This window comes from Centroberyx affinis, unplaced genomic scaffold (assembly GCF_046629955.1).
Source record: "Centroberyx affinis isolate AG114_WGS23_722 - 3 ecotype Tasmania unplaced genomic scaffold, CSIRO-AGI_Caff_v1 ptg000934l_1, whole genome shotgun sequence".
NCBI classification, from domain to species: domain Eukaryota; kingdom Metazoa; phylum Chordata; class Actinopteri; order Beryciformes; family Berycidae; genus Centroberyx; species Centroberyx affinis.
This window is the reverse complement of record NW_027279511.1, coordinates 56890-83805: the sequence shown is the minus strand read 5'-3', so window position 1 is coordinate 83805 and position 26916 is coordinate 56890. Positions and strand designations below refer to the sequence as shown.

At 43.4% G+C, this 26916-nt stretch overlaps 1 protein-coding gene across 1 annotated transcript in view; it reads right to left on the bottom strand.

Annotated features, from left to right (window-relative positions):
- Positions 1–1678: 1678 nt before the first annotated feature.
- The window catches only part of col12a1a (collagen, type XII, alpha 1a), a 62690-nt gene continuing 37452 nt past the window's right edge, over positions 1679–26916 (bottom strand). Inside the window, exons 34-65 of the mRNA XM_071521845.1 lie at positions 26082–26224; positions 24049–24178; positions 23045–23187; positions 22748–22877; positions 22022–22141; positions 21705–21851; positions 21407–21527; positions 20805–20947; positions 20499–20573; positions 20168–20307; positions 19873–19996; positions 19562–19705; positions 19116–19280; positions 18796–18834; positions 18437–18575; positions 17241–17383; positions 16634–16743; positions 11794–11952; positions 11434–11511; positions 10363–10449; positions 9775–9828; positions 9182–9274; positions 8625–8681; positions 7649–7702; positions 7262–7315; positions 6622–6693; positions 6290–6325; positions 6128–6194; positions 5852–6034; positions 5408–5485; positions 3938–4108; positions 1679–2604 (exon numbers count right to left, since the gene is read on the bottom strand). Of these exons, the coding sequence (XP_071377946.1) occupies positions 2456–2604; positions 3938–4108; positions 5408–5485; positions 5852–6034; positions 6128–6194; positions 6290–6325; positions 6622–6693; positions 7262–7315; positions 7649–7702; positions 8625–8681; positions 9182–9274; positions 9775–9828; positions 10363–10449; positions 11434–11511; positions 11794–11952; positions 16634–16743; positions 17241–17383; positions 18437–18575; positions 18796–18834; positions 19116–19280; positions 19562–19705; positions 19873–19996; positions 20168–20307; positions 20499–20573; positions 20805–20947; positions 21407–21527; positions 21705–21851; positions 22022–22141; positions 22748–22877; positions 23045–23187; positions 24049–24178; positions 26082–26224 (3548 nt within the window). The 3' untranslated portion in view covers positions 1679–2455. The remainder of the gene's footprint in view (positions 2605–3937; positions 4109–5407; positions 5486–5851; positions 6035–6127; positions 6195–6289; positions 6326–6621; positions 6694–7261; positions 7316–7648; positions 7703–8624; positions 8682–9181; positions 9275–9774; positions 9829–10362; positions 10450–11433; positions 11512–11793; positions 11953–16633; positions 16744–17240; positions 17384–18436; positions 18576–18795; positions 18835–19115; positions 19281–19561; positions 19706–19872; positions 19997–20167; positions 20308–20498; positions 20574–20804; positions 20948–21406; positions 21528–21704; positions 21852–22021; positions 22142–22747; positions 22878–23044; positions 23188–24048; positions 24179–26081; positions 26225–26916) is intronic.

Sequence of the window (26916 nt, the reverse complement as noted above, 5' to 3'; positions counted from 1 at the left end):
TCATCAAATTGGGGGCTAATTAGGGGTCCTTGATATGAAAAAGGTTGAGAACCACTGGACTAGAGGACCACAATGGAAATAAGTCCTGGACTTTCTTGTGTTTTATCTTTGATTGTGCATTACATTATATTGCATTTATGTAACTTGTTTTAAAACGATCAAATAAATCAAATCAAATCAAAACCTGTGCAAGTAAAAGTTTAGCTGTGGTATCATGAAGTGTGCACTGAGAAGACAGAGCGGTGGTACTTGGACAATCTCCCTCACAAGACAATCTATGGAGAGATGTACATGGCTGTCTGTGTTCTCTAGATTTAAAGTGCTGTCATGTAAGCTCATCTCCAAAGTGCTTTCACAGACTTGCCTCTGCCTCTGCCTCCTCCACCACTAACATGTACCAGCTGTTCAGACTCGTACTTTACCTGCAAGCATTCTCATCAAATGAAAACCTGTATCAAATTTATTTCAGGAACCAAGATGCTAAATTAAAGGCTTTTGCAAAGGCTGCTTTGCATGTTGTGTGCGTACGTCAGGAACTAAGAGTGAAATCACAGAGCGAGTGTGTCTCTTCTAAGCAGTTGAGGGGCTCCAAAGAGGAGTTCTCTCCCCCATGTGTGCTTGTGGTGCTGATCTCGACTTTGATACCACGCCTCCAGTTGTTATCTCTGGCATGTTGTGCACAAGTCCTCCTCAGTAATGCTTTTCCCTTCATCACGATGAATACAAATGGCGCCAGTTGGTCGTTACCTCATGCATCTCTTATTTTCCCATTAGATATGCCTAATGAATGGAAATCTGTGATTTTTTTTGAATATCTGCATGATCTCTTTTTGCATAGTTTCCTAATGGAAATCTATGCATAATCTTTAAAAGCTGATAAGACAACAAAAAGCTAAACTGAGTGCTGAGTGGATGTAAAAGGCTGTGAAGGAGTTTCTCATCGAGGAAAATCACACAATTTCAGACTGTTGGTCTCACATCTCGCCGCGCTCCCTCCTCCCACTTCTTGTCGCCCTGACATGAACTCACATTCCGGACTGCTCAGGATATTTTTGACTGACACAAGGAGGACAGAGGTTCCAACTTCAAAGCATACTTCTCCAGGCCTTGTATTAGGAGGAACAAGATTGGTCACTCAAGGTCAAAGCAAATATGTTATTTTGAGAAGAATTTAGTGTATAAGGAAGATCATTCCTTGTTGAGGTGTCAGTGAAGGCAGTCTGTTAAATAAGGTGATGGTCTCATCTCAGTGTTTCCATCTATAGAGGTAATGGACTTTTCAGAGCAATTTATCATCCACATACAAGCAATCCTCTGGTCATCTTCTGCTAAATGGACATTTCTAGAAAGTGCAACCAGTGCTTTGGCTGTGTACAGCTACTATGGCTAGTTGTATTGGATCGAAGTATATTGATTGACATTGGCATTGACCAGTCAGAGCTATCTGGTTGAATAGCAGAAGGTGCATTGTGTGTGTGTATGCCAGTCGAGTTGAGATCTAAAGTGCTTATAGAGGACATTGCACTGTGTCATATGCCAGCTAACCTGTATAAATGTTATCGGAGTACAAGTGAACATTGGTTCATTTGTGCATTAGTGATAAGAGAATTTCAAGAATCATCAGTGAGAGACATAAATGACTGGAAGACTGAAACAAAATGCTACATTTTCAGTAGTTTTATTGAAAAATGCCTCTTCTGTTTCAGAAATAAATAAGAAAATAAGGCTGTGGAATTCACAAAATGTGCAGTTAAAACATGAGAAAAGCAATTCTATGTCCATAGTCTTGCAAGCAAATCCCAACTGCAGTGATACAAAACAACAACTATATTCTGATGTAGAAATCCTCAGTAAATATACAACACATACATGCAATTCCACATTCGGTAAAAAAAAAGAAAAAAAAAAAAGAAGTGTGTTTTGTTACAATAGGTCAGATTAACATTTGGTTTACAGGTCTTATAAAACACCACACTGAACAATCTTTGGGAGGCGTACGTAAATGTAAAGGGATAAAATCAATTGTCCTGTTATTGATATGGAGTATGGCAAACAGCTTTACATAGTGAAATTTGCTACTGACTGTGACAAAACATGGGTATTCTGACAGGGTTCAAAATCATACATACTTTCTTCCGTATATTTGCTGACTCTCACATGATTAGTGCATTACACATTGGACTCCGATAAACAGTTGATGCAGTTATATTACAAGCAGAGACACTTAAGGGAACACTTAGCAAGCACACAGGTTTCGTAATGACAGAACATCTAGTGTTGTACTCGTCTTGCTAGACTTTCTCATGTTGCCAAAAATATATGTTCAATAAAGCCAGGGGTATCAAACCCGTAAGTTCTGTTTTTTTTTTTTTTGTTTTGTTTTGTTTTTTTCTGAATATCACTTCATTCTCACATCTGTGATCATGGAACTTATTTCATGTAACACTTTTTGCAGCTATGACGCTATTCTCTCTGTATCGTCTCTGGGTAGTGACCTCTTTCCTCGTTGGTTTCGTGAGTAACCGGGCGATTGTATTGCCTCATATTCTTCGGCTGGCTCCTCGGGTATAGACACTACGGCAGGTTCGGGCTCGTAGCGGTTGGCTAGAAAATATTCGGTTTGGCCAATCAAAAAAAGTGTTCCTTCTACAATCTTTCACATGCACAATTTAAATTATATTGCACTACGCTTCCTAAAATGGACTTCCTAAAAATGCCCTACGTCAGACTATTGCATTGTTTCTTTACTCTTTCCGGGAAGTCGGAAAGATTTTATTGCTCGTTCAAACATGGTATGACTGAAAAATACATATAAGTACCAAAAGAACTGATAGAAAAACTGCTTCAAAATGTTGTGATGAAATTTACAATAACACCATCAAGGCATTAGATAGATAATAATGGCTCACCATTAAGTAAAATAACCACCTGATACTAAAAAATATAAATGGAAATGGCAGGACAGCAACATTTAGCACTGATTTGGTAACACAAAGAACATGATGATTAAATGTACAAATGGAACATGCTTCAGTCTGGACCAGAGCATTAGCTGTTTAAATCACTTAAGGCATTGTAAACAGAGGTTATGCTGGTAGTAAGTAAGCAGAGGGTTATAAGGCTCAAGCTCAATACAGATGTTAACTTGGATTTTTTAGTGAAATGTTGTGGTTCATACATCATTTACAAGGCAAAAAATTAGTTTATTTACAGGTATCACCTCTACATTAATACTTCTCTGAAATCCATTTTGTTAGTAGTTGTTTTTGGGTGGTTTTTGTACATGCTCCTTCCTTCGTAGAAATGCTCTCTCTCTGTTTTTTCCCCATCGGATTTTGGTTCAAGATGCAAACAGGCCAGTGGGTTGCCATCACTGTAGCTTGTAGCTGTGAGATGATGTTAGTGCCAGTCCACTCCTTTCTGTTTTGATTTTTTTTTATTGCTTGTTTTAATGTCGTTGTTGTTAATTGTGTCCGTGGTGATTATCCTTACATGCCCCTTAGCAAATGGGCAAACATCTCAGAAACAGGACTTCAAAGTGTAAGCAGCACAGGCGACTTAGAAAGTTTACTATGCCGAACCTGAAAATAGTTCAAAGAGGGTGTGAGTATTCTCTGTGGAACAAAGTTATGAGCATCTAATTCTACATAAGTGATCACAGGCTACTAGGTAGAATGCTTTACATGCCAGTTTCAATACTCTATATCCAATGTATGGATTTCTTGGAATATAGTGGTTCCCAGTAAAACTTCTTATACTTATAAATAGGAATTTCACTTCTTTCAAACATCAATACTTTTGGAACCCTTATATCCATACCTCCATACATTATCAAAGCAAGTAGTAGTGCACTGAGTTGCAAATGAAATTAGTGTGCATACACTTAGTCTTTCATCTAATATAGTGCCATGCAGGGCCTACATAGTGGTGAGTGTACCTGTGTATCCTTGGCCGTTGTAAGGGATGCCGACACACTGGGAGGAGTCGCAGTAGCCAGGGGGGCCGGGTGGTCCTCTCACCCCGGAAGTACCCTGGCGGCCTGGAGGGCCACGGGGTCCGGCGGAGCCTGAGGGACCTGGGGGGCCTGTTCTGGACTCGCCCGGTGGCCCTGCGAGAGACAGAGAGAGACGGTGAGCACAATGGTTTCAGCGGGGAGTCTTCAGGAGCCGAGCACTGACATCACCCATAAGTCTCCAGTGGAAACGGTAGGGGTACCACTGGGCTGTAGCACTGTAATTTAAATATTTCGAAGGCTCAATTAAAAAGCTTGACCAAAAAAAACAACAGAGATGGAGTCAGGGGCTCTTTAGGAGTTAGTAGTTACCCCCTGGCCCCGTCTGTCTAGACGGTAAAAACTCAGGATGGAATTTTCCCCCACTCTCTCTCACTCCGACTCCCCTAAGTGAGCCCATGTGTTGTCAATGAAGCCACCAAAGAAATCTCATTGTACAACAATCTGATTCTCCCACACAACACAAGAGTGAGTCATCAGCGTGGACTTCCTCCTACTGGTCCTCAGTTGTTTTTCTCACTTCATTCACAGAAACAGACATGGCATGTATGGTGTGGTGGGGCAGACATCAAGAGATGGTGCCTGCTGTTTTCCCCAGTATCCTCACAGGGACAGGAAACCTTCTGAAGTGGCGAGCTTTTTACAGAAAACATATTGGATATTGTTTGCAATTGAGGGCGAAGCTATGGCTTTCTTCATGCCGACAAATTACCCTAATAACAACTTTCAACACAGAATCAAAGGTTTCAGTTGTTTCTAGAGCTGCATCATGACCTAAAGAGAAGACTGATCCAAGATTGTAAAAATGCAGAAAAACCTCTCTCTAATGACGAACGTAAATACATTCCATTTACAGTATAATATTTCACCATTTTTGGGACTTCCTATGATATGCTGTAAATGATGCTAAATATACACATAAATCCTTATGAAAGGAAAGAATTGGGAATATGTTTGGGGCGTTCGCTAAGAATTTATGCAGTACAGCTGCCCAAACGAAGGTCCTGGAGACATATAGGTAAATCTTGGCCTCTCATTGGAATCTGTCATTTTTATTGGACTAAGGGGAGTACACTCCGTGTCACAGAAAGTCCACAAGAAAGGTGAAAAAGCTGTCACTGTGGAACTGGGTTTGAACAGAGTTTTAAAAAAAGCTGGAAGAGAACAGTGTGAGAACGGCAGACCGTCTCCAGCTGCTGCAGAACAATGTTCTACAGAAAGCCTTCAGGCGGATGCTTGTGGCCCATGCTTCATTGTAATGGGAGATGGCGCATGATAGCCTCGGTGTTGGACTTTGCATCTAACCTCACAGTTTTACTGTAATGGGAAAACCAGACTAAAAGAGTCTGAGATGGGCTGTTTTATTTAAAGATAGAGAACAACCAATTGTGTTACCTGGTGGACCACTTAGTCCTCTTTGTCCTCTGGTTCCAGTTCCTGGAGATCCTCTCTCTCCCTTCTCTCCTGCCAAACCTATATAAACCAGCCAGAAGAGGAGAAATCAGTATCGACAAAAACTCAACAAAGCTCCTCTGGAAAGCCACAAATAACCATATCTGGAAATGAGTTGAAATCTAAGGGTCAGGTATGAAGCACAGGAACAGTGAAGTATGATGAAAAAGTATTCCGTCATGCTAACCAGATCCTTCATGTGTAGACTACACAAGCTAATGCAATTATGTTGTTATTCCCTTCATGCTGGACCAGCACTACGGTCTCATGATGAATGCCACCATGTCCTTAATTATTTTATTGCTCAACATTTGCTTATTATTTCCCTGGTTGCTGTGCTGCAACAATTCCAAACATTCAGAAGATGAGAGGAGCAGTCAAAAGCACCTCTTTCTCCTTGATTTCCAGGTAAACCTGGACTTCCAGGGAAGCCAGTTCGGCCAGGCTGTCCGGGCTCTCCGCGAGATCCCGGGTTGCCAGGTGGGCCAGCAGGGCCGGGTGGTCCTGGACTGTTGCTACGGTAACCAGAGGGGATCTGGTTGAGCATCATGTCAATTCTGCTCATTTGGCCTTCAAGAGAAGAACAAAAATACTTGTAAGGGCCAAAAATATGGATTATAAATACTATAAAATTCCCTATGGATTAAGAAAGCTTTTACTCACTGTTCACAAGCTGTTCACAAACTTGTCTGGCAATGGAACGCATCATGTTTTGGGATGCAAAGTCTCCCTAGAAAACAAAGATATTACCATGAAACGAGTTGGAATTGCTCTTCTTGGGTCATTTCACAATGGTGTATAATTTCTTAAAAACTTATTACATACCCTCTCTCCCTTTTCTCCTTTTATGCCAACTGCTCCCTGTTAAAGTTGGAAGAAAAACATGTTGTTTGAGATTTGCAACAACGCTTGACGCAATATAAAGAACCACAAATGCAAATGGCTTTAAAACTATGCACTTGAGGTTAAATATCTGATTAATTTGAGATGAAATCTTCCCATTTTTGTAAGAACACGTAACAGCAGGGTAACCAAAGAGTCTCATTCTCAACATGTCACAACATTGTCCTGACTCATCATGGTCATCGTATCTTCACTGCAAATGAACATGCATCCTCATGCGACCATAAAGTTGTATGATGTTATACAATACATACTGGATTTCCTGTGTCTCCTTGTTTCCCTGGTTTCCCAGTAATTCCTGGTACTCCTGGATTTCCAGGACTTCCCTGAAACAGTCAGAAAGAGTAACATTTATCTTTAAGTTACTGCACAGTAAACATAATTGCAACAGTTAACTCCTGCTCCCTATTAACTGTTGTGTAACAAGCTTTACATTAGGATGTATGCTTCAACATCTGCAGCAGAGGCACGTCGTACACTGTGCCAAGAGCACTAAAGAGGAGGTGGAAACACACACACACACACACACACACACACAGAAGGGATGGGATGCACACACCAGCCACTGCTAATGGCTCTTGGAGCAGTCAGAATGGTATAGTGCATGTGAATGCAATGCTGGCACGTTGCCTGTTGGCATCTTGGCAGGATTAAGTAGACACAGACCTCCTCAAACCACAGAAAAAGAAAATGAGATGCATGCTCCATTCTCATAACAGTGGAGAGGCCGAGAGACTACAGTCTCCTTTTTTATGTGCTGTTCCAGCGGAGTGCAACTGTGGAGCCAGAGGAGTAATTGTTGTAGATAGATCAGGAAGTAAAGCACGCTCCAAGGGATATTTACGTCTCTTGTATGTACAACACAAAGACATACAGACAAACACACACACTCACCATTGGCCCTGGTGGGCCTCTGGGTCCAGATGGTCCCTCCTTTCCTGGTGGTCCCTGTGTAGAAACAACATACAATCACACATGGGGTAACAGCACACTGGGGACCCTATTTGTGCAATACATCAGTGTCATGGAGTTATATTGGTTTCAGCCTTGAGTCTGTCTTTATACTGAAAATGCTGCTGGAAAATAAATGACCATGTCCCAGTCCTGGCTGACTCAAGTGAGAACATGCAGTGCAACTGAAAAAACTACAAGACAGTACTTCTGTGCACGCTGTGCTAAGTAGGTGCTCACATGCAAAACATATGCTTAAGTAAGTGTTGGATGTATTCGCAGGCTTTCAACAGTGTGTGTACATAAAGCAGGCCTGGAGGTCGATCTTACCCGCACTCCGGCTGGTCCGACGGGGCCTAGACGACCGGCAGGCCCAGAAGGACCCTGGGAAAAAGTAGACACACTTAATCAAACGCTAATGATCAGGAACAACACATTTATATAGCTCCCAAATGTTCCTCTGTTGAACTAACAAAAAAATTCCCAGTGATGAAGCCAAAGATGATAGACCATCTTAGTTCCCCGAAAACAGTGACTATTTCCTTTTTGTCTGTTGACGCATGATGTTAACTGGAAATGTGCATAGACAAATGGGCTTGATTGTTTGAAGTAACCAACCACCCCCATGTCTGATTTCCCTTATAACCAGTGATGATGTTCTCTCCACTTGAATGGTGGGAGTTGGCTGAATGACTGGTTCCTCAGCCACGAGATGACAATGTAAAATGGCCTTCAGATACTATAGGAATCTTCTCATAATGCCACAAACAAGCTTAAATCTGAAGGTCCATTGTCTTTGGACTTTAAACAGCAATGATGTCCAAAATCTAAAGAACCTTCAAGAACATATTCAAGAAGTCAGAGGGTCACCTTTGAAGGTGATGGTAATTCAGTTGTACGACTGATCTTGTTAGACTGCTCTTCCATCCAAAGTCCCCAAGACAACATCTGAGTCAAAGATGTTCTTGAACAGTCTTTGAGTCTTTACTAAGTCCTCATCATCTTCAATTACCAGGTTGTGGAAGAACATGTTCCATTCCTCATTTCCCATTGGTAACACGAGTCTATGCTTCGTAATAATTTAACTGCATCACTGGCCTTCTACTGTGTGTCAATCAAAGGGGTTGATTTGAGAGTCTGGGTCTCCCTGGGGAGGGCATGGTCTACCTCCCACTCTGAGTGTGGTTTCAACCTCGCCATGTGGACCGAATCCAGGCTCCAGTAGCAATGCTGCTCTCCGTGGATAGTCTCCTGTTTCCTGTTCATAAACCACAGATGGTGAAGGAAATTAGACAACAGTACTTACTTGCAGGCCAGGCAGGCCTGGGTCTCCGGGATCTCCCTTTGGTCCGGGCCGACCCTGAATGAGGGGGAGGAGGAGGAAGAGGAGGAGGAGGAGGAGGAATAGACAGGTTTGAGTTAGAGCACGAAGCGAAAACTTGGCAAGAAACTTGACTGCTTTGGTCTTCCTCTTATCCACTTAGTTTGTAATTGTGATTGATTTCATACCCATGTGGTGACAACATCCGCAGGTATGAAAATAGGGAAGAAGTCTAGCTGCCTAGGCAGAATTAATAGGAACCTTCGCATTGTAATGCCCAACAGCGTTAGGTGTAAATCCCACTCACTGGTGGATTTCTAACAGAGAATATTTCATCTGTGCTACACTTTCCCCGCAAACTATAAATCCACAACATGACCACTAATCATGTGTGAGGCTAACCACGGTGGCTGCCCTATACATTGAATATTCCAGCTACCACTGTGACACTGAGCTATTTCTACACTACTTTCTGTGTACCTAATGTAATATGTGAATAATGGTTGGAGGTTTTATGGTGTAGGTGAACTTGACTTACAGGTTTCTCCGGGTAGAGACAATCCGTTGGGGCCTTGTGGACCTGGTGGTCCCATTGTGCCTGGGGGTCCTTGCTCACCACGTGGACCCATTGAACCCTACAGCATTGCCCAAACACAAAACAAAACAGTTAGAAAACACATAGTCACACTCTTTAAAGAGACCCCCCCCCCCCACAGACAACTGTAATCAGCCGTTCTCCAGCACAGATAGAGACAAAGAACCTTAACAGTGTTGAGAAATGGGCCTTCAGACCACTTGACATACGCCGCCTTTAAATCAAGTTGAGGAAAAATATACAGCAGTATTCGATAAGTGAATTCAGATGTGTGCAATTTGCTTTGTCTGATGGTGCATGCTAATGTAGTGCTGTGCAGTTCAGCAGTAATTGCTTTTGAAATACCATGGCACTGAATGTAAGTTGCCTTTATTATCTACAAGTTTGGTTTTATTAGTAATGTAAGCAGCTTTCTTGGTTATGAAACTGGTTCAATATATTTGTGTGAAACATAATTCAACGTAATATACTTAAGAATTCAAGGACTGTAAATAACCATGCATAAGAATGTAAAAAAATGTGATTCAAGATTGAACTTACAACTGGGCCACCTTCTCCTCTCTCTCCTCGTGGTCCCTTAGAACCTGGGCTGCCCTGGGAAAGCGAGGAGAGTCAAAGACAGAGAGTGAGTGTAACAACAGGAGCAGATTCCAGAGGCCCTAAAACCCCAAGCCATGAGAAATCCTCACTGGGGCTTAGTGAGGTTACCGAGCGCACATATTCCAGACCTCTCTTCAAGGCTTTTGCCGTTGTTTTTTCCGACGGGCATTTATCTTTTGACACTTCTCCCTAAGCCCACACCTCGCTGCATGCCATTGGTCTCATCCCCCTCTCAACTGCTCTTTCCAAGGGAAAAGAAAATACCAATCCTGATGCTAGGGATGTCCTCAGTCTACTTAAGCTCAGCCTGTGCAGCAGGCAAACAACGCTAAGGAGCCCTGTATTGCTGCGAGGCTATTGCAGCAGTACGCCTCTCTGTCGAGATCATCAGAGAAAAGTATGGTATCATCATCATCATCAAAACACGGATGACTTCTGAGAAAAACCTTTGCAATCGGGCGAGAACAGACAGAGGAAGAGGAGGTGAAGAGAGACAAGGAGGGACGGTGGGATGTGTAATGTCTTTACCGAAGGTCCAGGAGGTCCCTGAGGGCCGATGCTGTCCTGTGCGCATGTGCAGGAGTGGGGAAGGGACGGGCACTTGGCCTCATCTCTCTGAAATGGAAGAAGGAGAAGGAGAAATGAGAAACGAGAAATATATACATACAGACACACTTCAGAGGAGTGCTGTTATGGTTCATTTGACACCCCTTGTTAATTGGGACCATGTCTTGGCAGCCCATAAAATAGAGGGTAAAAAACTCAAAATTCTCGATGTAAGTCGGTGACATTGTCCTGGCAAACAGTGCCTTTGACTTTCCTCAGAGTTTAAGAGGAGGAGACAGATCAGAAAGCCTGGAAAGGTCATGATGGAACAGTGGCTCATGCTGAAATGTGACTGGAATCAGCAAAGTCAGTATGGGGGTTTAGCACTAAACGCTTCATGACAGCTGAAAACCTTGTCCATATTTTGGGAAATGAGCATTTGACATAAGTTATATAACTGCAATCATTGACATGATGCATTAATATCTGATGCAAATTATACACAAATGACTTATAATTGGCTAACTGCACATGCATCCGGTATTTAACATATAACAAATGAATGTGATTTGCTGTCTGCTCCGTGATCTGAAGGAGCAGTCTTGTTTTCATGTAATTGGGACGGCATATTGGCAACACTCCGATTAGTGCAATTACACAGGATACAATGTTCTATTCAGTTCAGCTGGGGCAGTTTCTATTTAAATAGCAGTCTATTTCTCAGCCTTGCATTTAGCCTAATGACTATGCATCCTAAACTGTAAAGCCTCTAGAAGACATGCATGTGTAAGTAAGAACACTGGTTCTCTTACTATAGTTTCTAAACAGTGGGTGGTGGAGGATAGGAAGAGAAAAAGTACATTAGTAATGTCCTATTCTATCTTTCTACTCATGCACTTTTTTGTGTAAAATAGATACAACGTGAAAGAAACCTGGCAAAATATCCCTCTAATATACCTTTAGATGGCATTTAAATTAGAAGACTGGACAGCACAATTATATTTATGTGACTCAGAAAAGACCAAACGACTCTAAAATGAAGCTTGTTCTTACTGTGGAGGGCAGGTCGCAGCATCTGTCCCGGCTGGTCCAGCTCAAGCTGCAGACAATATCGAACATCTGGAGCTGGAACTACACAACAGAGAAAGGGAAAAGGGTGTTACAAATGGCTCCCATTCAGGATGAAAAGGCACATCTTCAAAAAGAGACCATAGCAAACCAAGATGGAGACCCTCAGAAAGATGAGAGTGAGATTCAGCCTTTCATCCTTTCAACACTCACTGGGAGTAGTTAAATCTTAATTGTGCATCTGCGCAAGAGGTTTTGGGCATTAATTCTTTGGAAAGTTGTGAGATGCTCCTCCAAACTTGTTTTTTCCAAGCATTTTTAACAAGTTTTAGTTTTTTCACTTACTGTTGCAGATTGCCTCTTTCCGCCCCCAGTCTTGGCCATCTTGCCAAGCACTTCATAGCCATCCAATGTGATGTTGTTGGCCTCCTTGATGGGCTTCTCTGCCACCTCTTGGCAATCCACGTTGAGCTTGACTTTCTCTGGGGAGATGCTGATGTGGAGCTGCAGGAGAGACAGGATGGAGAGAGGGCACTGTTAACAAAACATTCTTGTCTTCTCAATACTCAACAACTGCCAACTTTGTTGCAATACAATTGCTTGGCAAAGAGTAAGAACATTTAGAGCTTTTGAAAAGCTGGGTTTGGCATTCAAATCTATTTGGAAGGGGCATGATTGCTCTTTAAAAGAGAAGGGACATTCTTTGAGAAACTGCAACAACCTCCTTGAACCTATCTGAACCATGTTGTCTGATGCTTCTAAAGATGCTGATACTCTATTCCACATAATTACTAGATGTAGGGAATTGTTTAGTCTTTGCAGAACTATGTTAATTACAGATTCTGATATTACCCCAGAGTGGTCACTGATTTGGCCTGAAACTCATGTTCACTGCCTCTACTGATGAATGGAACATTAAAAAAGGAAATATACAACAGTTGCCATTTCCATGTAGCCTCAAAGCTATAGGCAGTGATTGTATAACAACATACAGTGCAATGACAAAGTGCCAGATTTTGAAATTTCCTGTCGAGGGAACCCTGCTCCACATCTTGAAATTATATCATTTGTGGTGCGCCATCAAAAGTGCTACACTTTCCATACTTTCCCTTCACAGTTGCAAATTTTCCCCTTCTGAACAGTCAGACAAGCGTTCTTTCTGTCAGAAAAAGCAAGCTAACATTTCTTTCTACAAAGCCGTGCCGACCACAGCCTAGGCCATAGTTCTTGGCAACGAATCACAAAATTACAGTTGACTTCCTTGGCAACAGAACAGACTATCTGGTGGACCGCAAGGGGAGAGGGTGTCGGTTATCCCAGGATCCTGGCATGGATATATTATACCATGATGCTCTTGAGGGCTTACCAAAATAACTTTCAATGATATACTGGGAGGCAAATAATGAGTATGTATATATTACCTCACTGACCAATAAGTAAACATAATAAAAAACACTTCAGTCACTGGAAAATAAGGCTTCATGAAAACTAGTTTTCTAGTGACCACTGCTACCTCAGTTGATGGTACTTGCTGTCAAGATGATCTGGTCTTGGTGCGCTGAAGTGATGAAAGATGAGTAACTTTCATTCATCAACTTCAGTTCTAAACACTGTGTTTCACTGTGTCAACACTCTACGGATACATATGGTAAGATTTCAGGCCGCCATTGTCTTCTTTCTCGCCAATACACTTAGCATATTTCCATTATTTCAACCACATTCCATTCCATTGTATTGTCCTTGGCTTTGTGTCCTTGCTGTTCCTCCATTTTCGTAATCCTGAACCTTCAAGTCTTCACGGTCACAATTTTGTGCATGCACCGTTCTACTACTCAGCAGGTGGTGTGACTCCTCTTCATAAAAATGCAACTAAGATTAAATTAGCTTTCACTGAAAATAAGAGGAAATGAAAATCTCCATCAAAGGGGTGTTTTAAGAATGCTTGGACTGATCATAAAATCCCCATTTGGGTTGATCACTTTCAATTTATCATTCCAGAAGGTAAGCTCCCATGTCCAATCTGGGACGTGGGAACAGACAATGCAATTTTCCAGGCCGGGCTTCTGATGAATTTAGGTTAGAAAAGTTAATATATAATTTCCTGTGTTTCTAGTGTGGTTTCTTGGGTCATTAAGTCTACTTGGCCAGGTCCCAGAACGAAGACGTCTTTACGTCTACGACAAAGTGCTGTCACGAATGAAGAACACAAAGAGTGCACTCAGGATACTCTGGCAAAGAGTCCATTAGGCCTATAAAGAACTGAGAGCCAGCATCATGGAGTGCTGTGGCTTTGTGGAGATCTCTGTTCACCTCCCCCTCTTTCTCAATTAGCGCATGCATATACTGGCACAGCCTTCCCAACCCAGTCCCTGAAAGGAAAGTTTGAAGGACTGAGTTCAAGAGTTCTCATAGAACAATAAAGTTTGTGTATTTTTCAGCATGGGGGCGAACCTGTACATTGTATGGGCTGCAGCCACTGAAACGGTCAAACTTCGACTGAACTCTGAATACATACTGTAGGTCCACAATGGTACCAATAGTCAACATGAGTTATGGAAAAATGTCTTCTCTTTGGCTAAGAGGAAAGATCCCTCTAAAGACCCCCACCCCTAGAGTGCGGGAAGGGATTCCCCAGTGGGCTAGCGAGTGGCTAGCATCTGCTAAAGCAATCTTTGAGAGCTTTCCCACATGTTGGACCAGCGGTGAAGCAGACCCCGACCTCTCCAACCTGGGTTACTCTTTATTCACTGGCCACTCTCTGACACGGTGTTGCGATATCAAAGTACACAAAGTGCACGCTATATATTTAACACTTGGCAAAAACACAGTTCAAATGAGTTGAATGGGTTGGGTGGAGGTAGGTTAATGGGACCTTTGCAAAGAATTCTCATGGAAATGCTAAATTACCGATACCGACCTATCTGACACTAGTAGTACATAAATAAATATGTACTGGAGTGGTCCGTAACTCAATGCTTTAGGGTCAACATTTGGTCTTTTTCTTTGACGAAGAGTCCCAAATGGTGTTCTGGACAATAAGCCCAGCTGTCATTTGTGACAAACCTCACCACTGGTCACTGCGGTGTCAGCGCACACACACTCAGGTCACTCAGTAATAGCCATGGACAAAGTGTTGGGAAACCACTGACAACACATAAACACACACCACCACATTAGTCGGCAGTGGCACTCACTCAGTAGACCAGCAAATAAGCAGGTAGGTAAACCACTGCAGACTCGCTTGTTCATGGAAAAGCAACGACTGCACCACAAACTAGCCACCCAGTGTACATTCAGACTAGAGGCTCCACCATGGCCACAGACTGAGTACACACACACACACACACACACACACACAATCACACACACAATCACACACATACACACACCAGGCTACTTTCCAACTAGAGCAGCAATGATGTCATTTTGGTGATGTCATTTACATCTAGCCCTGACCCAACATTTTCCAGGGTCCCATTCATTCATGGAGTTACCCTATAATTAGATGTGTGGCTGCACAATGGTCAAACTGGGAAGCCATTTACTGTAAGTTCTGATCAGGAAGCCAATACATCGCTCTCATCAGCTTTTCACAAAGAAAAGAACTGTGCTCTGTAATAGCAGCAAGTGGGCGACTTTTGATGTGGGATAAGACCCTAGTTAAGGAAAAAGGGTCATTCAGTTTGATTACCTTAGAACTACGGAAAAAAATTAACTTTCGTACAAAATAGGGGGCACATTGTTCTTCTTGGGAACAAAGTTGAGTGGATTGGACATGCCTCTTAGTACATTAGAACCAGTCTTTTTTCCTCCAGTGATGAATCTAGCATCTTAAGCCATTCCAGGTCAGTATGAAAATATACTGTCCTTCATTGTTCTGCTCACTACGCCCTACAGTGGTGGAACATAACAGAGGATGTTTTATATTCACTCCTCCTTTGAGTTGGAAGTGAAGGCATTTGATGTCTTCTTTTACCCCTCGAGAGACTCCATACTGTACAAACACTGTTTATCACGGTTGTTAAGCTTGGCATGTAGGCCTAATGCAGTGGCTAAATCATTAAAGAAAAACGATGGGTTTCAAAACAAAAATACCATATTGGATAATTATTTCAAGTGAGATGAGAAGTTTTGACAGAATGATTGATTGATGAGTAATTCTCATTTTAATGAATCATTCACTAAACGTTCCCCTAAGAGACTTTATTCTCAAATTCTACCATTAAAGTCAGAGTGGATGATGGCATGAATCATCTTCAGAGTCACGAAAATGTAGACGCTAGACAGTTGGAAACATCTGAGTTCAACCTTTAAAGTCTGTGGTGGAGCCTTATTCCCACAGCTTTAAGAATAGAGTGGGATTCTGTTTCTGCGGTCGGCAACCAGTTTCAAGAAGGAGATTCTGCTTATTTAGTGAAAAATATGCATTCAAGGCTTCAGGATGTGTTCTTGAAACGATACCTCATGCCACTTAGTGGATGTTTCATTTTTTGCCAGCGAGAGCCTGGCGAGTTGCCTAATACAGTCATTTATCAAAAACAAGTTGAACCCAAACAAATAGTGATTCAATCTGCTCCTGACCGCTACTACAGAATGGTTTGGAGCTCGGTCAACCGCTACCATGACAGTATTGAGTCTGCACATGGTCAGACCTCCATGACTAAGTGTAACAGTTTGCACATTATGCTGGGTCACTAAGGTATCGGAATCACCCTCCAACCTCTCCGTAACCTTATTTATAGTCTCCCCGACCCATTCATCAACATAACTGCCCATGGTCTAAGAAAACAAAGCTTGATGCCAAATCGTAAAAAAGGCCCAAAGACTACTTTGACATCAGACCTACACCACTGAAAGATGGATAGCAGAGAACTTCAGTCAGGGGAAACAAGATACATAGAACTCCAGTCTTGGCATTGACTGATTGCACGATCTTCACATTAAAAGGTAATTCGGCCAAATTAAATGAGGCATAGAAACCACACATGGAGATATGAAAGGATTTGAAAAGAAAAAAAAAAACAATATGTGAAAGGATTTGAAAAGAATAATCAGCACACAGGTGACTGCAAAAGATTCTCAGGCAGACTAAAAGCCACCAAGTCTTTCCCTTGCCAAACTTTAATGATATCACTATGCGGCACACACAACAGTCCTCTCTTTAAGAATTATGCATAGTGTTTACCTTGTGGAAGCTCCCATGGAAAACTCGCTTCACTTGCTCCTCATTAAATGTGGCTTTTTGGATCTCTCCTCGGGTGTCCTTGTTGTAGAACGTGATTGTTTTGCTGGAAGCTGAAAAGAGAAGAGCCTCTGATGAATCCCTGACAGTGTGTTACGATGCGGTGGCACGCAAAGCACATACAGGACTATAGAGAACACATGGCTGTACAGAGAGGAGAGGGATAAAGAGAAGTCTAGGAGGGATTAAGTCCTTACGACTGATTATTAGCATGCATTTAACACACATTTGTAAAAGACACTTATTTAAAAGTGAATACCTATGTATTATGACTAAAAGCCAAACCAAAATCAAAACCAAACTTGAAAGCAGTGGATTGAAGTAAATCACTAAAAAATGTAATTAATTCCAATATTCCTTCACTTCTTAGTACTTCCTATCGTATCCCAAAAAAGATCAATTAATTTTGCCTCTGTAAAAGAGGTAAGAGAGGACTGAAGGGCAAGTCATTTTTAAATAAAGAGTGCACAGCTGTGTATATGTTGGGTCAGCCACAGCGACTTCCCCCTCCAGCTGAGGCCCAAAGCATGATGGGGGGGGGGGGGCTTACGGTTGACGGTGACCCCGACCTCGGGGTTGTTGCTGCTGTCGGAAATCTGCCAGATATCAAAGGGTTCGGTGGTTGTGTCGGGCAGGAGGCGGAAGAGCAGGATGATGGTGTAGGACGGGGGAAGACCCTCTGGGTGGATCTCCCTGTTAAACACATACATCTGTGCTGAGGCATGGGTCAGAAACACAGGACACCAACTTTCCACCGCCGCTGACAGAGACTGACTTGTCACTGTGCTCCCACTAATCCTCTCTGACAGGCTATCACCATGTCAGAGCTATTCGAGTGGTTCAAACAAGAAGTAAACATGTTTGTACAATTGTACAGGTCCATCAGCCAATATGCAACACAAGACCCATTGTGAGTTCTCAAGGGCCAAGACAGAGATGTAACAATGCTGTCAATGCGGCACCAGCACCACTAAATCTTACTAAAAAGACACAGCATCCAGTCTGTCACATATGCTGCAGAACCTGTAAATGATTGCCAGTTCTTCCCTGGCCTTGTAGAAATTGCCCACATACTGAAAGTATTTTCTGTCCCCTCTGCTTCGGCTGCGGCTCGAAGTGTTTCCATTTGTGCACATTAAGTCAATGGCTTAGCCCACGCACACAAAATATGCATCATTATAGACAAATTAACAAAGTATGCTAAAGAGGTTGAATACTTGAGCGGTTCTGCAATTGCCTAAGGACATTTTAATGGGGCCCAATAAAGAGACAGAGTTCTTGAACCAGGGGTGATTTGTTTGCTCCCAATATGACATATGTGGGAGGGCGGGCCTGGTCCAGGGAGTGTTCAATTCTATGACCCAAATCATTTTCTCTTGCTAACACCTCATATTCCACAAGCTGCAACAACAAATAGGGCTGGCGTGTGGGCTTAGGGCCTAAGGGCACTGGGGAAACCCCCAGGACTACAGAGGCCATTGAGCATCATTATGAATAATGACTGTGGGCTGGGCAGGATTATGGTGCATGGGAGAGAAGAAGAAGAAGAGAGGCCAATGGACCGGGAACATGCACAAAGAAAGACCTACAAACACACAGGCAGGAACACGAACATAAACGCACCCCCACTTGCCAAGATATGTGCAAAGACACCAACAGAGGTGCAGAGGAATGCGGTACAAACACCAGTACATAAACACTCTCTCTTTCTCACACACACATATAGCCTTTAACCCCAGGTCTTACTTGGTGGGCTGGTTGATGAAGGAATTCTTGTGCAGCCTGTAGGCGATGTAGCTGTTGAAGGAGCCCGGCTCCATGGACACACCGTTCATGCCGGCAAACGTCCTGTCTGTGATGTTAAAGGCCTCCAGCATCCTGAAACCTGCAAGGAACAAACAGCTATGTTGAAAGTTTGGGAATAGAAATAGTAGCTGTTGCATTTTAAACTTCAATTCCCAGATCATCAACTTTACATGCAATCAAATGATATAGCTAGAGGGGATTTTTTACTTCAAAATAAGAGCGTTTTATTAACATTAATATGCTCGGTAGGGCTTTGTCAATGTATTCAGTATGTATGCATGGTGATGCTGTGTGCTTACCAGGTGTGGTGAAGCCATTGATGTAGATCAGAGGACAAGCTAAAAAGAGGAGAGAGGTTGTTAGGAGTTGATAAAACAGAATGAGGATCAAACAGAGTGATTCATCTCTCTTAGTACATCGCCTCTGGAAAGAAATCAGTTGAAAGGCACAGCAATTGGATAAGCTTCCTGTTACCCCCTTCAGGTTTACTAGCAAATCACCAGAGCAAAAAGTTACAACATCAAAGTCAAAAGAACAGTATTCCTCTGGGGGTGCGATATTTTCACTTTGCTTTTTTTTTTTACTGTAATGTTAATCTCGATGTGCATCTCTGCCTTACTGGAAGTAGCGGTTTCACAGATGAAGGTGATCAGGTTGTCCTGGATCTTGGCGAAGGCGTCAAAGTCGTCCACCACGAAGACATGCCTCTCACTAGGCTTGCTGCCGATGTTTCTCAACTCTGTCATGTCCACATCGGCCACACCGACCACAAACACACTGTAGCCTGGGGGGCAAAACACACACACACACACACACACACAAACACACACACACAAAATACAAAGACCATTGTTAAGCTTCCAATATCCAAGGGCAGTTCCATCACTATAGGGATCATTACAGCAGTTTATTATATTGGCCAGCAAACATTGGCCCTGACAGAGGAAAATGAAGCTTGGAAGCAAATAGAAATTTACGATAATTCAAAACAGCTCTGTTATATATATGTACATACAACACAAACCAAATAGATTTCCATTATTGTGAAGATGAATCCAAACATACCGGAGTGCTGCAGCTTTTCAGCGCTCTTCTTGACTTCGTCCTGGGAACGTCCGTCTGTGACCACCACCAGCACCTTCGGGACGTTCCTCCTCATGCCGCTGTCGGAGGTGAAAACCTTCTCGTAGACATGCTTCAGAGAGACACCTGGGCGGAGGAGGAGGAGGAGGAAGGAAAGAGGACAGAGAGGGCATCAAATCTGAATTCATCTTGTTTAGTGCGTCTACTTTCCTTAGACGCATTCCTTAGATTTCCAATGCCAGTCGAGATATAGATTCTGTAGATTCTGATCAGTGATAAATGGATTCATGTACCTGTCTTGGTGTTTCCTCCTCTGTAGCGGACTGTCTTCAAAGCTGACAGCACTATGCCCTTGTCATGGTAGGTGTTCAGCTTGAACTCGGTCTTGGCGTCGTCACTGTACTGCACAAATGACACCTGTTCCCAGAGGAGAAGAGAGAACAAAAAAGAGAGTTGGATGACAGTGACTGACAACAAAACACCAAAGCATTCAGGAAAACATCTAAAAAATATCTCCAAATTCCAACACCTCCCTACTGAATCCAGTGAGAAATAAACATCAAACGCAGCGGCAACAGTTGTGCTAACCTGCATGCCCTTAGAGCTGATGACATCGAAGGCTCCGGTCATGCTGACGACGAACTGGATGACCTTGTTGAAGCTCTCGTCTCCGATACTCCAAGAACCATCAATGAGGAAGACCAGGTCTGCCTTGGCACCTTTGCACACTGTGGTTCGGAAACAACGACATGAATGGCTAATTTAGGCTGCGGTAGATAAGGTATGGATAACTGATGACCAAAGGTTTCCATGTAACATCGCACCCCATGTCCTGGCATAATATATATAATATATAAAAAGCTATTAGAGAAGTAGAATAATCTTAGCACAAATATGCTAACTTCAAACCTATCCTTACCGTCGAGAGCAGGGGGAACCGTTACTGGAGGAGGGGGGGGAGGGGGCTCTGTTGGCAGCTCTGTGGGTTTGACCACTGCAACACACACACACACACACACACACACACACACACAGTTGAAGGTGACATGGTTTGACGAGCCAATATTCATGTGATCATTCAGAAATGGGGAATTCCTTTTACCAATAAGCTCAAACACTGAATTTTATCTTCACCTTACCACAGATTTAAATCAATCAAATTGGACCAAGTGCGCTTTTATGTGTTAGACTGACAATCATTGACAGAGAAGGCTTTTTCTCTTACATGTCCTCTCCTTGACGCTGACTCCGGGTCCCTCCAGGTTGGGGGTTTGGGTGTAGACGGTGGCGTTGTAGAGGGCGTCGGGGGTCAAGCCATTGAAACAGTAATTACTCTCTGAGCCTCTGACAGTGATCTCCTGGGCTCCACTGTTGGAGGCTGGAGGAGAGGAGGAGGAGAAGGAGAGAGAAGAGAAAGAACGGTAACGATACAAAATGAGAAGAGAAGAGAGCCGAGGGAAAGGAAAATTTAACAGAATAGGAGGCAATTATTAGAGACACACACCGATGGAAGCAATAGACTTCCAGTCTAATGTTTAATATTATTTGACATCGCTCATGCAAACAGGAATTTGCATAATCGCCTTGAGTGTTCTTCCATCCATCTGTAATGGCTACCATACAGTAAACATTTCACTCTACCTCAGTACTCCAATATATTTTCTTTCCTTTCCCCCGTCTCTCCCTTTTTTTATCTGACTATATTGACAATTCACTTGGAGAATTGGTTTTAACAAAATCCAGATTACATAAATCCAATTTGCAAACCTCTAACTCACTTGGACCAAGTCTGTATAGACAAAGCTGGGATGTAGTAGAGTAATACACTTACGGTCAAAGGGATTGATTTTGAGTCTGTAGGAGGTGGCTGCTCTGTGAGGGGCCCAGCGGATGCAGAAGGAGTCATAGCCAACGTCGTAGGTGGTCAGGTCCGTCACATTCAGGTACACTGAAGGAAAGACTCATCCTTAGTACACATTCACGATCACAACAATACCTATTTTTGCATGAATAACTCAATGAAAGTGAATGATATTTTCCTGGAGAAACTGGAGACCATCAGTCAATCCTTCAGTTTTATACAGATGAAGCAGTCGCCCGATAAAAGATGGCGATATCTACGTACATGTGGTGCCTTGTCCGATCAGAGGTGCGCTGACGCCTGTCTCATACTGGGCCAGCACCTTCAGGTCATAGGTGGTTCCGGGCTTCAGGTTATGGAGTTGGTGGGAGGTCACGTCTCCAACAAACACCTCCAAGGACTCATCTGAGCCTGAAGGGAGACATAAACATATTTGTAGTTTGATCCTCATGATTAGTCTCCACATGTGTTTGCAGAAAAAAAACTCCCTATGACTTGGGAACTGCTACTGTGAAATACATGTTTCCTGCTGCAATAACACCAGTCCCTGACACTGTGCCCCTTTAAAGACATCTCCATACCTTCAGGCTGGTAGATCAGCTTGTATCCGTTAACCCTGGAGGGGGCGGGGTCCCAGGACACCCTGAAGCGGGTGTACCACTCATCAGAAACGCGCAGATTCCTGGGGCCAAGCATACCCACTGTGGGGAAACAGGACACGACAGCATAGTCAACACAGGCTTCAGTTCACTGCTATGGGACGCAAATTCTTCCAATTCCAATGTATTTATTATTAGTGAACTGTCAGCAGGGTAATTACTGCATTATGGTTCATTTTGGTTTTTGGATTATGAGTAATTTATCTTAACATGCAATCAAGAAGATTGTAAAAAAAAAAAAAAGAGTGATATATGATATGAGGTAGTCTTTGATTTGAAAGGCGGAATTAGGCAAGACACTGGGCAGTTATACTAATGTGAGCGCTCCTCTCACTGGAGGACAGCCAGTTCATAATTCTCTGGCAAAGACTCTTAGTGCTCTTGGCCTTCATGACAAGTCAAGAATTTCACTTATTTCACTTTTGTTACAATGATCCAGGATCATAATCAATGGATCAGTCTATTCAGATTTTCTGCTGGGAATTCTACTGTGTGTGTGTGTTATCCTCAATACGTGTCTGTGTCCACATGCCTCAATATTATGTCCTTAAATGCTCTCTGCCTCAGTTAATTAGATACTCGGAATGTATGTGTTAAAGGCTGCATCAAAATTCCCCCAAAAAGTTGGAAGGATTATATAGTTTGTACCTGTGCGCCCGTCTCCTTCCAGCTCTCCTCCTGGTCCATCAGCATAGATGGCAGTCACTTTGATATTATAAGGCGTGTCTGGATCCAGGTTCTGCAGGATCACATTGTTCCTGTTCCCTGGTACTGTAGTCTGCAACACAAAACACATATCAGTGTGTTAGATATAGATTATTAACAGGGACAGAGAGCCAATCAGGGGTAACTGAGATAACTTTGGCTAAAAAACACTGACTATCTCAGATAGTCAGACAAGCAACACAGTGAGCTTTATGTTCCTGTGGCAGTGTGCCTGCTTACGTATTCCTCGATGGGGTCTCCGGTGGTCTGGGCGTAGGTGATGCGGTACTGCATGACAGGACCCTCGGCATGCTCCCAGGTCACAGACAGAGAACTGGTGGTGGGATCGTACACACGCAGGTTCCTAGGGCCACTACGGGGAACTGGGCGAGGGAACACAAAGAGTTAATATAGAAAATAAGGACTAACTGTAGGTTCCATGCTCATTGTTACCAAAAGCCAAGTGAGTCACAGAGTTCTTCTCATTCAATGTGATAATTTGATAATGTGTGGAAAATTAAGCAATAATCCACAAGAGGCCGTCACTTACAGTGATTTGAGAACAGTTAAGAGGTGTTGTTAGTTGGCATGACGCAAAGTGGAGTAAAACCCTCGTAGTTGTTCCAAAATCTCTGCAAATCACAGCTTCGCCTGGCTCAAAGCTTTTAGGGCGATAACACATCGCAACAACAACGCAAATTTTCAATAAATCCTTTAGTCAATAATAATCAAAGATAATAATAATTGTAATAAAATGATACTCTTTCACCAAGCGATATAGTTCTTGAACAGTAGCTAAACAAAGTGGCTTCAGACATGACTGAATCAGAACAGATGACAAAGCAGGCCTGGTCCTTGAAATGGAGGCCCAGGCACTGTACATGGGATCAGGATCACTGCAGGTCAGCGTTCTCTTATCATGAGTCTGCAGGTTTTCTTTCCAGCCAAACACTACAGCCGCTGATTTCAGTGATTAGCTCCTTCAGCTAAAGAGGGTGGACTAATCAGAAAAAAATGAGATGCTGTAGTGTTTGGCTGGAATGGAAGCCTGTATTCTCTTGGGCCTCGATGGCAAGTGACTGAAGGCCACTGCTGCAGAAGACAACTGCAGCAAGTCACTCATAACTGAAAATCGTATACCAGACCTACAGTCTTACTCTGAGAGCTTTGGTGCATATAGTCCCTGCTGACTGCTCTCAGACTATTTCTCCCACTTGATGATGCAAACTGGCCCAGGTTCTTACGTGTTATGCCGCTGTCGCTGATAGTGGGTCCCTCTCCATCGCTGTACAGAGCAACCACCCCGACATTGTAGGGGGTGTCTGGGAGCAGCTGCTGCAGCAGGGCCGTGGTGGTGGTTCCCGGTACCACAACCTGCACAGACACACCCAACAGGTCAGGAATAGAGACTCATTGCAGAAATGCCGCTGTAATTACTTTTGGAGAGCTATAGTGCAGCTGCAGTACGTGCAAACTCATGTCTTAGCTCAAGATTGAAAAAATCAAATTGATTCAACGGATATAGAGGCTAGTAAAACGCCTGTGGTTGTTTTCAAGAACGGGAGGTGCTGACAATTTTCTGTATGGGTGCACAGACATAACGCAGAACCCCCCGCCCGATACATACACACACACGCAAACAGACACCTTTCCCCCTCTCTCTGACAGCTGTTTGTGTTGTACACGCCCTCTAACAGCTCCCTCGCACTCAATGACCACTTTGTGTTGTCAGCACCGAGTGAAAGGGAGAGCCGAGTGTGCCTTTGATGTCAGGGGCCCTCGCTGACAGCCAGTACTGTTGAGAAACACAGTTTAACGGTACTGACAGCTGATTACAGTGGGGCCGCCTCCTCTTACCTCTCTCGCTGTCTATCTATGGGCTAGTTGGTTAAACCCTGTAAGGTCAGTGCTGCTTTAGGGCTCTGGCCTGGTGATACGGATTGCGCGCGTGTGAGTGTGTGCGCTTTTCTGTGAGCCACCAATGGAAAGGGAGAATCTAGGGTTGTGTATGCGAGAGAGGAAACACACTTATCCATGTGTGATTGTTAGGCTAGCGAGTGCGTCTGTGTGTGCGGTCAAATAAATCTAGCTAGCCTAGCCTCTCATCTCCTTAAACCAATCTTCATGTCACATGCCAATGCAACTACAAAGTCCCGTCACATCTGCTTTACTTCTCTTTTGAACGTAACGACCCATTGCGACACTTGCAATACACTCCAGTGTCCACTAATGTTTTTCACAAAAATTTACTGTTGGGAGTTGGGAGTTCAGAAATGTTCCCATTGCTCAAAACCAATATTACAAGCTGCTTGGTTAAGCTGGTAATTCATGCTACAAATCTCCAACCAGTGTTAAATTTGATGGTGCTGGCTGAAAAAGGCCACATTGGCGGCGATGCACACCGCTGGCTCCGGCGGTGGAAAAGGCCTAAGCCTGCCATAAATGTATAACAAACAGGGATAAAGGCAGCGAGTACCTCTCTATCAATAAAATGGAAAATACTTCACTCTTCAAAGACCTAATGTTCCTAGAATCCCAATAAAAGCAACGGGTCTCGATGGCGCAATCTTTCTGGCAGATGCCGGAGTGAGCTGTTGGTGTGTCATGTCAAATAACACTTTAGAAGTTGTTTGTGGATTCTCAAAGCACCAGCAGAAATCCTTTCCACGTGAAGATGTGGGCACACTGATGCCAGATGCCACATACCGTGTAGAGGGAGGCGAGTCACAATTAAAGAATTTCTGCTTTAATTAACACATCTTGGTTTAAATCTTTAGCAGTTAGTTAAAAAAGAATGCAACTGGCAGTAACTGCACACACGCACGCATATGAACAAATGGTCTCAAGTACACCATTTGGTTTGCAGGTGTGTGTTTTCCTCCCAACAGGTCCGGGTGAGGCAGCTCCTTTCCCCACGGTTAAATGACTCACGGTATAAATGCTGTACAAAATCTGAAGTGGGTTGTTGCTTTGGGCCACACCTGCACACACCTTCGTCTGTAAGTGCTCTAACTCTCTGCTCTCTTAATGAATGCCTGTATGTGTGTATGTGTGTGTGTGTGTGTGTGTGAATGAGATAAGGTTTCAAAAGCATCAGCCAAATCCCTGTATGCAATGCGTTTGTGTGTAAACGAGCGATAAGATGTTTGCTTGAGTTGCCAAAACTTTACTTGAATTTATGGTACATCTGTGCACCTGAGTCCATTTTCTTTGCATACATATGTACTGTACTAGACTGCCTTTCCCCTTCCCACACAGTGGGTGGTGGTTGACTCACCGACTCGGAGGGCCTGGTGCCGGTCAGCGGGGCGTAGACCACCCGGTACTGCTGGACTGGGCCTGTGGCAGCCTCCCAGCGCACGTTCAGAGTGTTGGTGGTGGGGTTGAAAACCTGGATGTTCCTGACGGGGCTACGCTCCACTGGGGAGGCAGGAATGTAGGGGGGGGAGAATGGAGTGAGGGGGGTGAGAGGAGGGGGTTAGAGGAAGGGAAAGAGATAAGAAAGTGAAAGGTTATGATCGGGATAAGGTAAAGCAAAAAGAGGGTGGAGAGTGGGAAGAGGAGTGATGGGAGGAGGGGTGGACAGAGAGGAGAGAGTGATGACAGGGTGAAGGATATATTGTACAGATGGGGAAGATAAAGAGAAATGACGAGAGAAGGCAGAAGAGAGAAAAGGGCAGTGTGTTGGGACACATTTACAAGTGTCTAAATGGCACTCTTGTGAATCTCCTACTTAGAGCTACTGTGACGCTCACTTTGTCTCAGCTGACAATACATGGTCTAGACTAGTTTAGTGGACAGACAGAGTAGTTCAATGAACACATGAGAACATTTCAATAAAGTGAGAACAATACTCTCCAGCACCCCACAGAGACAAGTTTAAGACATTGCTTAACAATATTGCTATCAACAGGACACTTCCTTTTAGGACGCTAGAGGAGATACAAGGAGTTTGTGCTGCCCTCTGTGAAAATTGCCTTCTAAAAACCAAAGCAGATGTTTGCAGGCTTTGTACCGCTCTGCATCGAAGTCTCATAAACGCAGAGTGGGAAAAACACAGCAAGTGAGCTTCCTTGCTTTAAAGTTTCAGAGACCAGAGACTGCTGCCTACA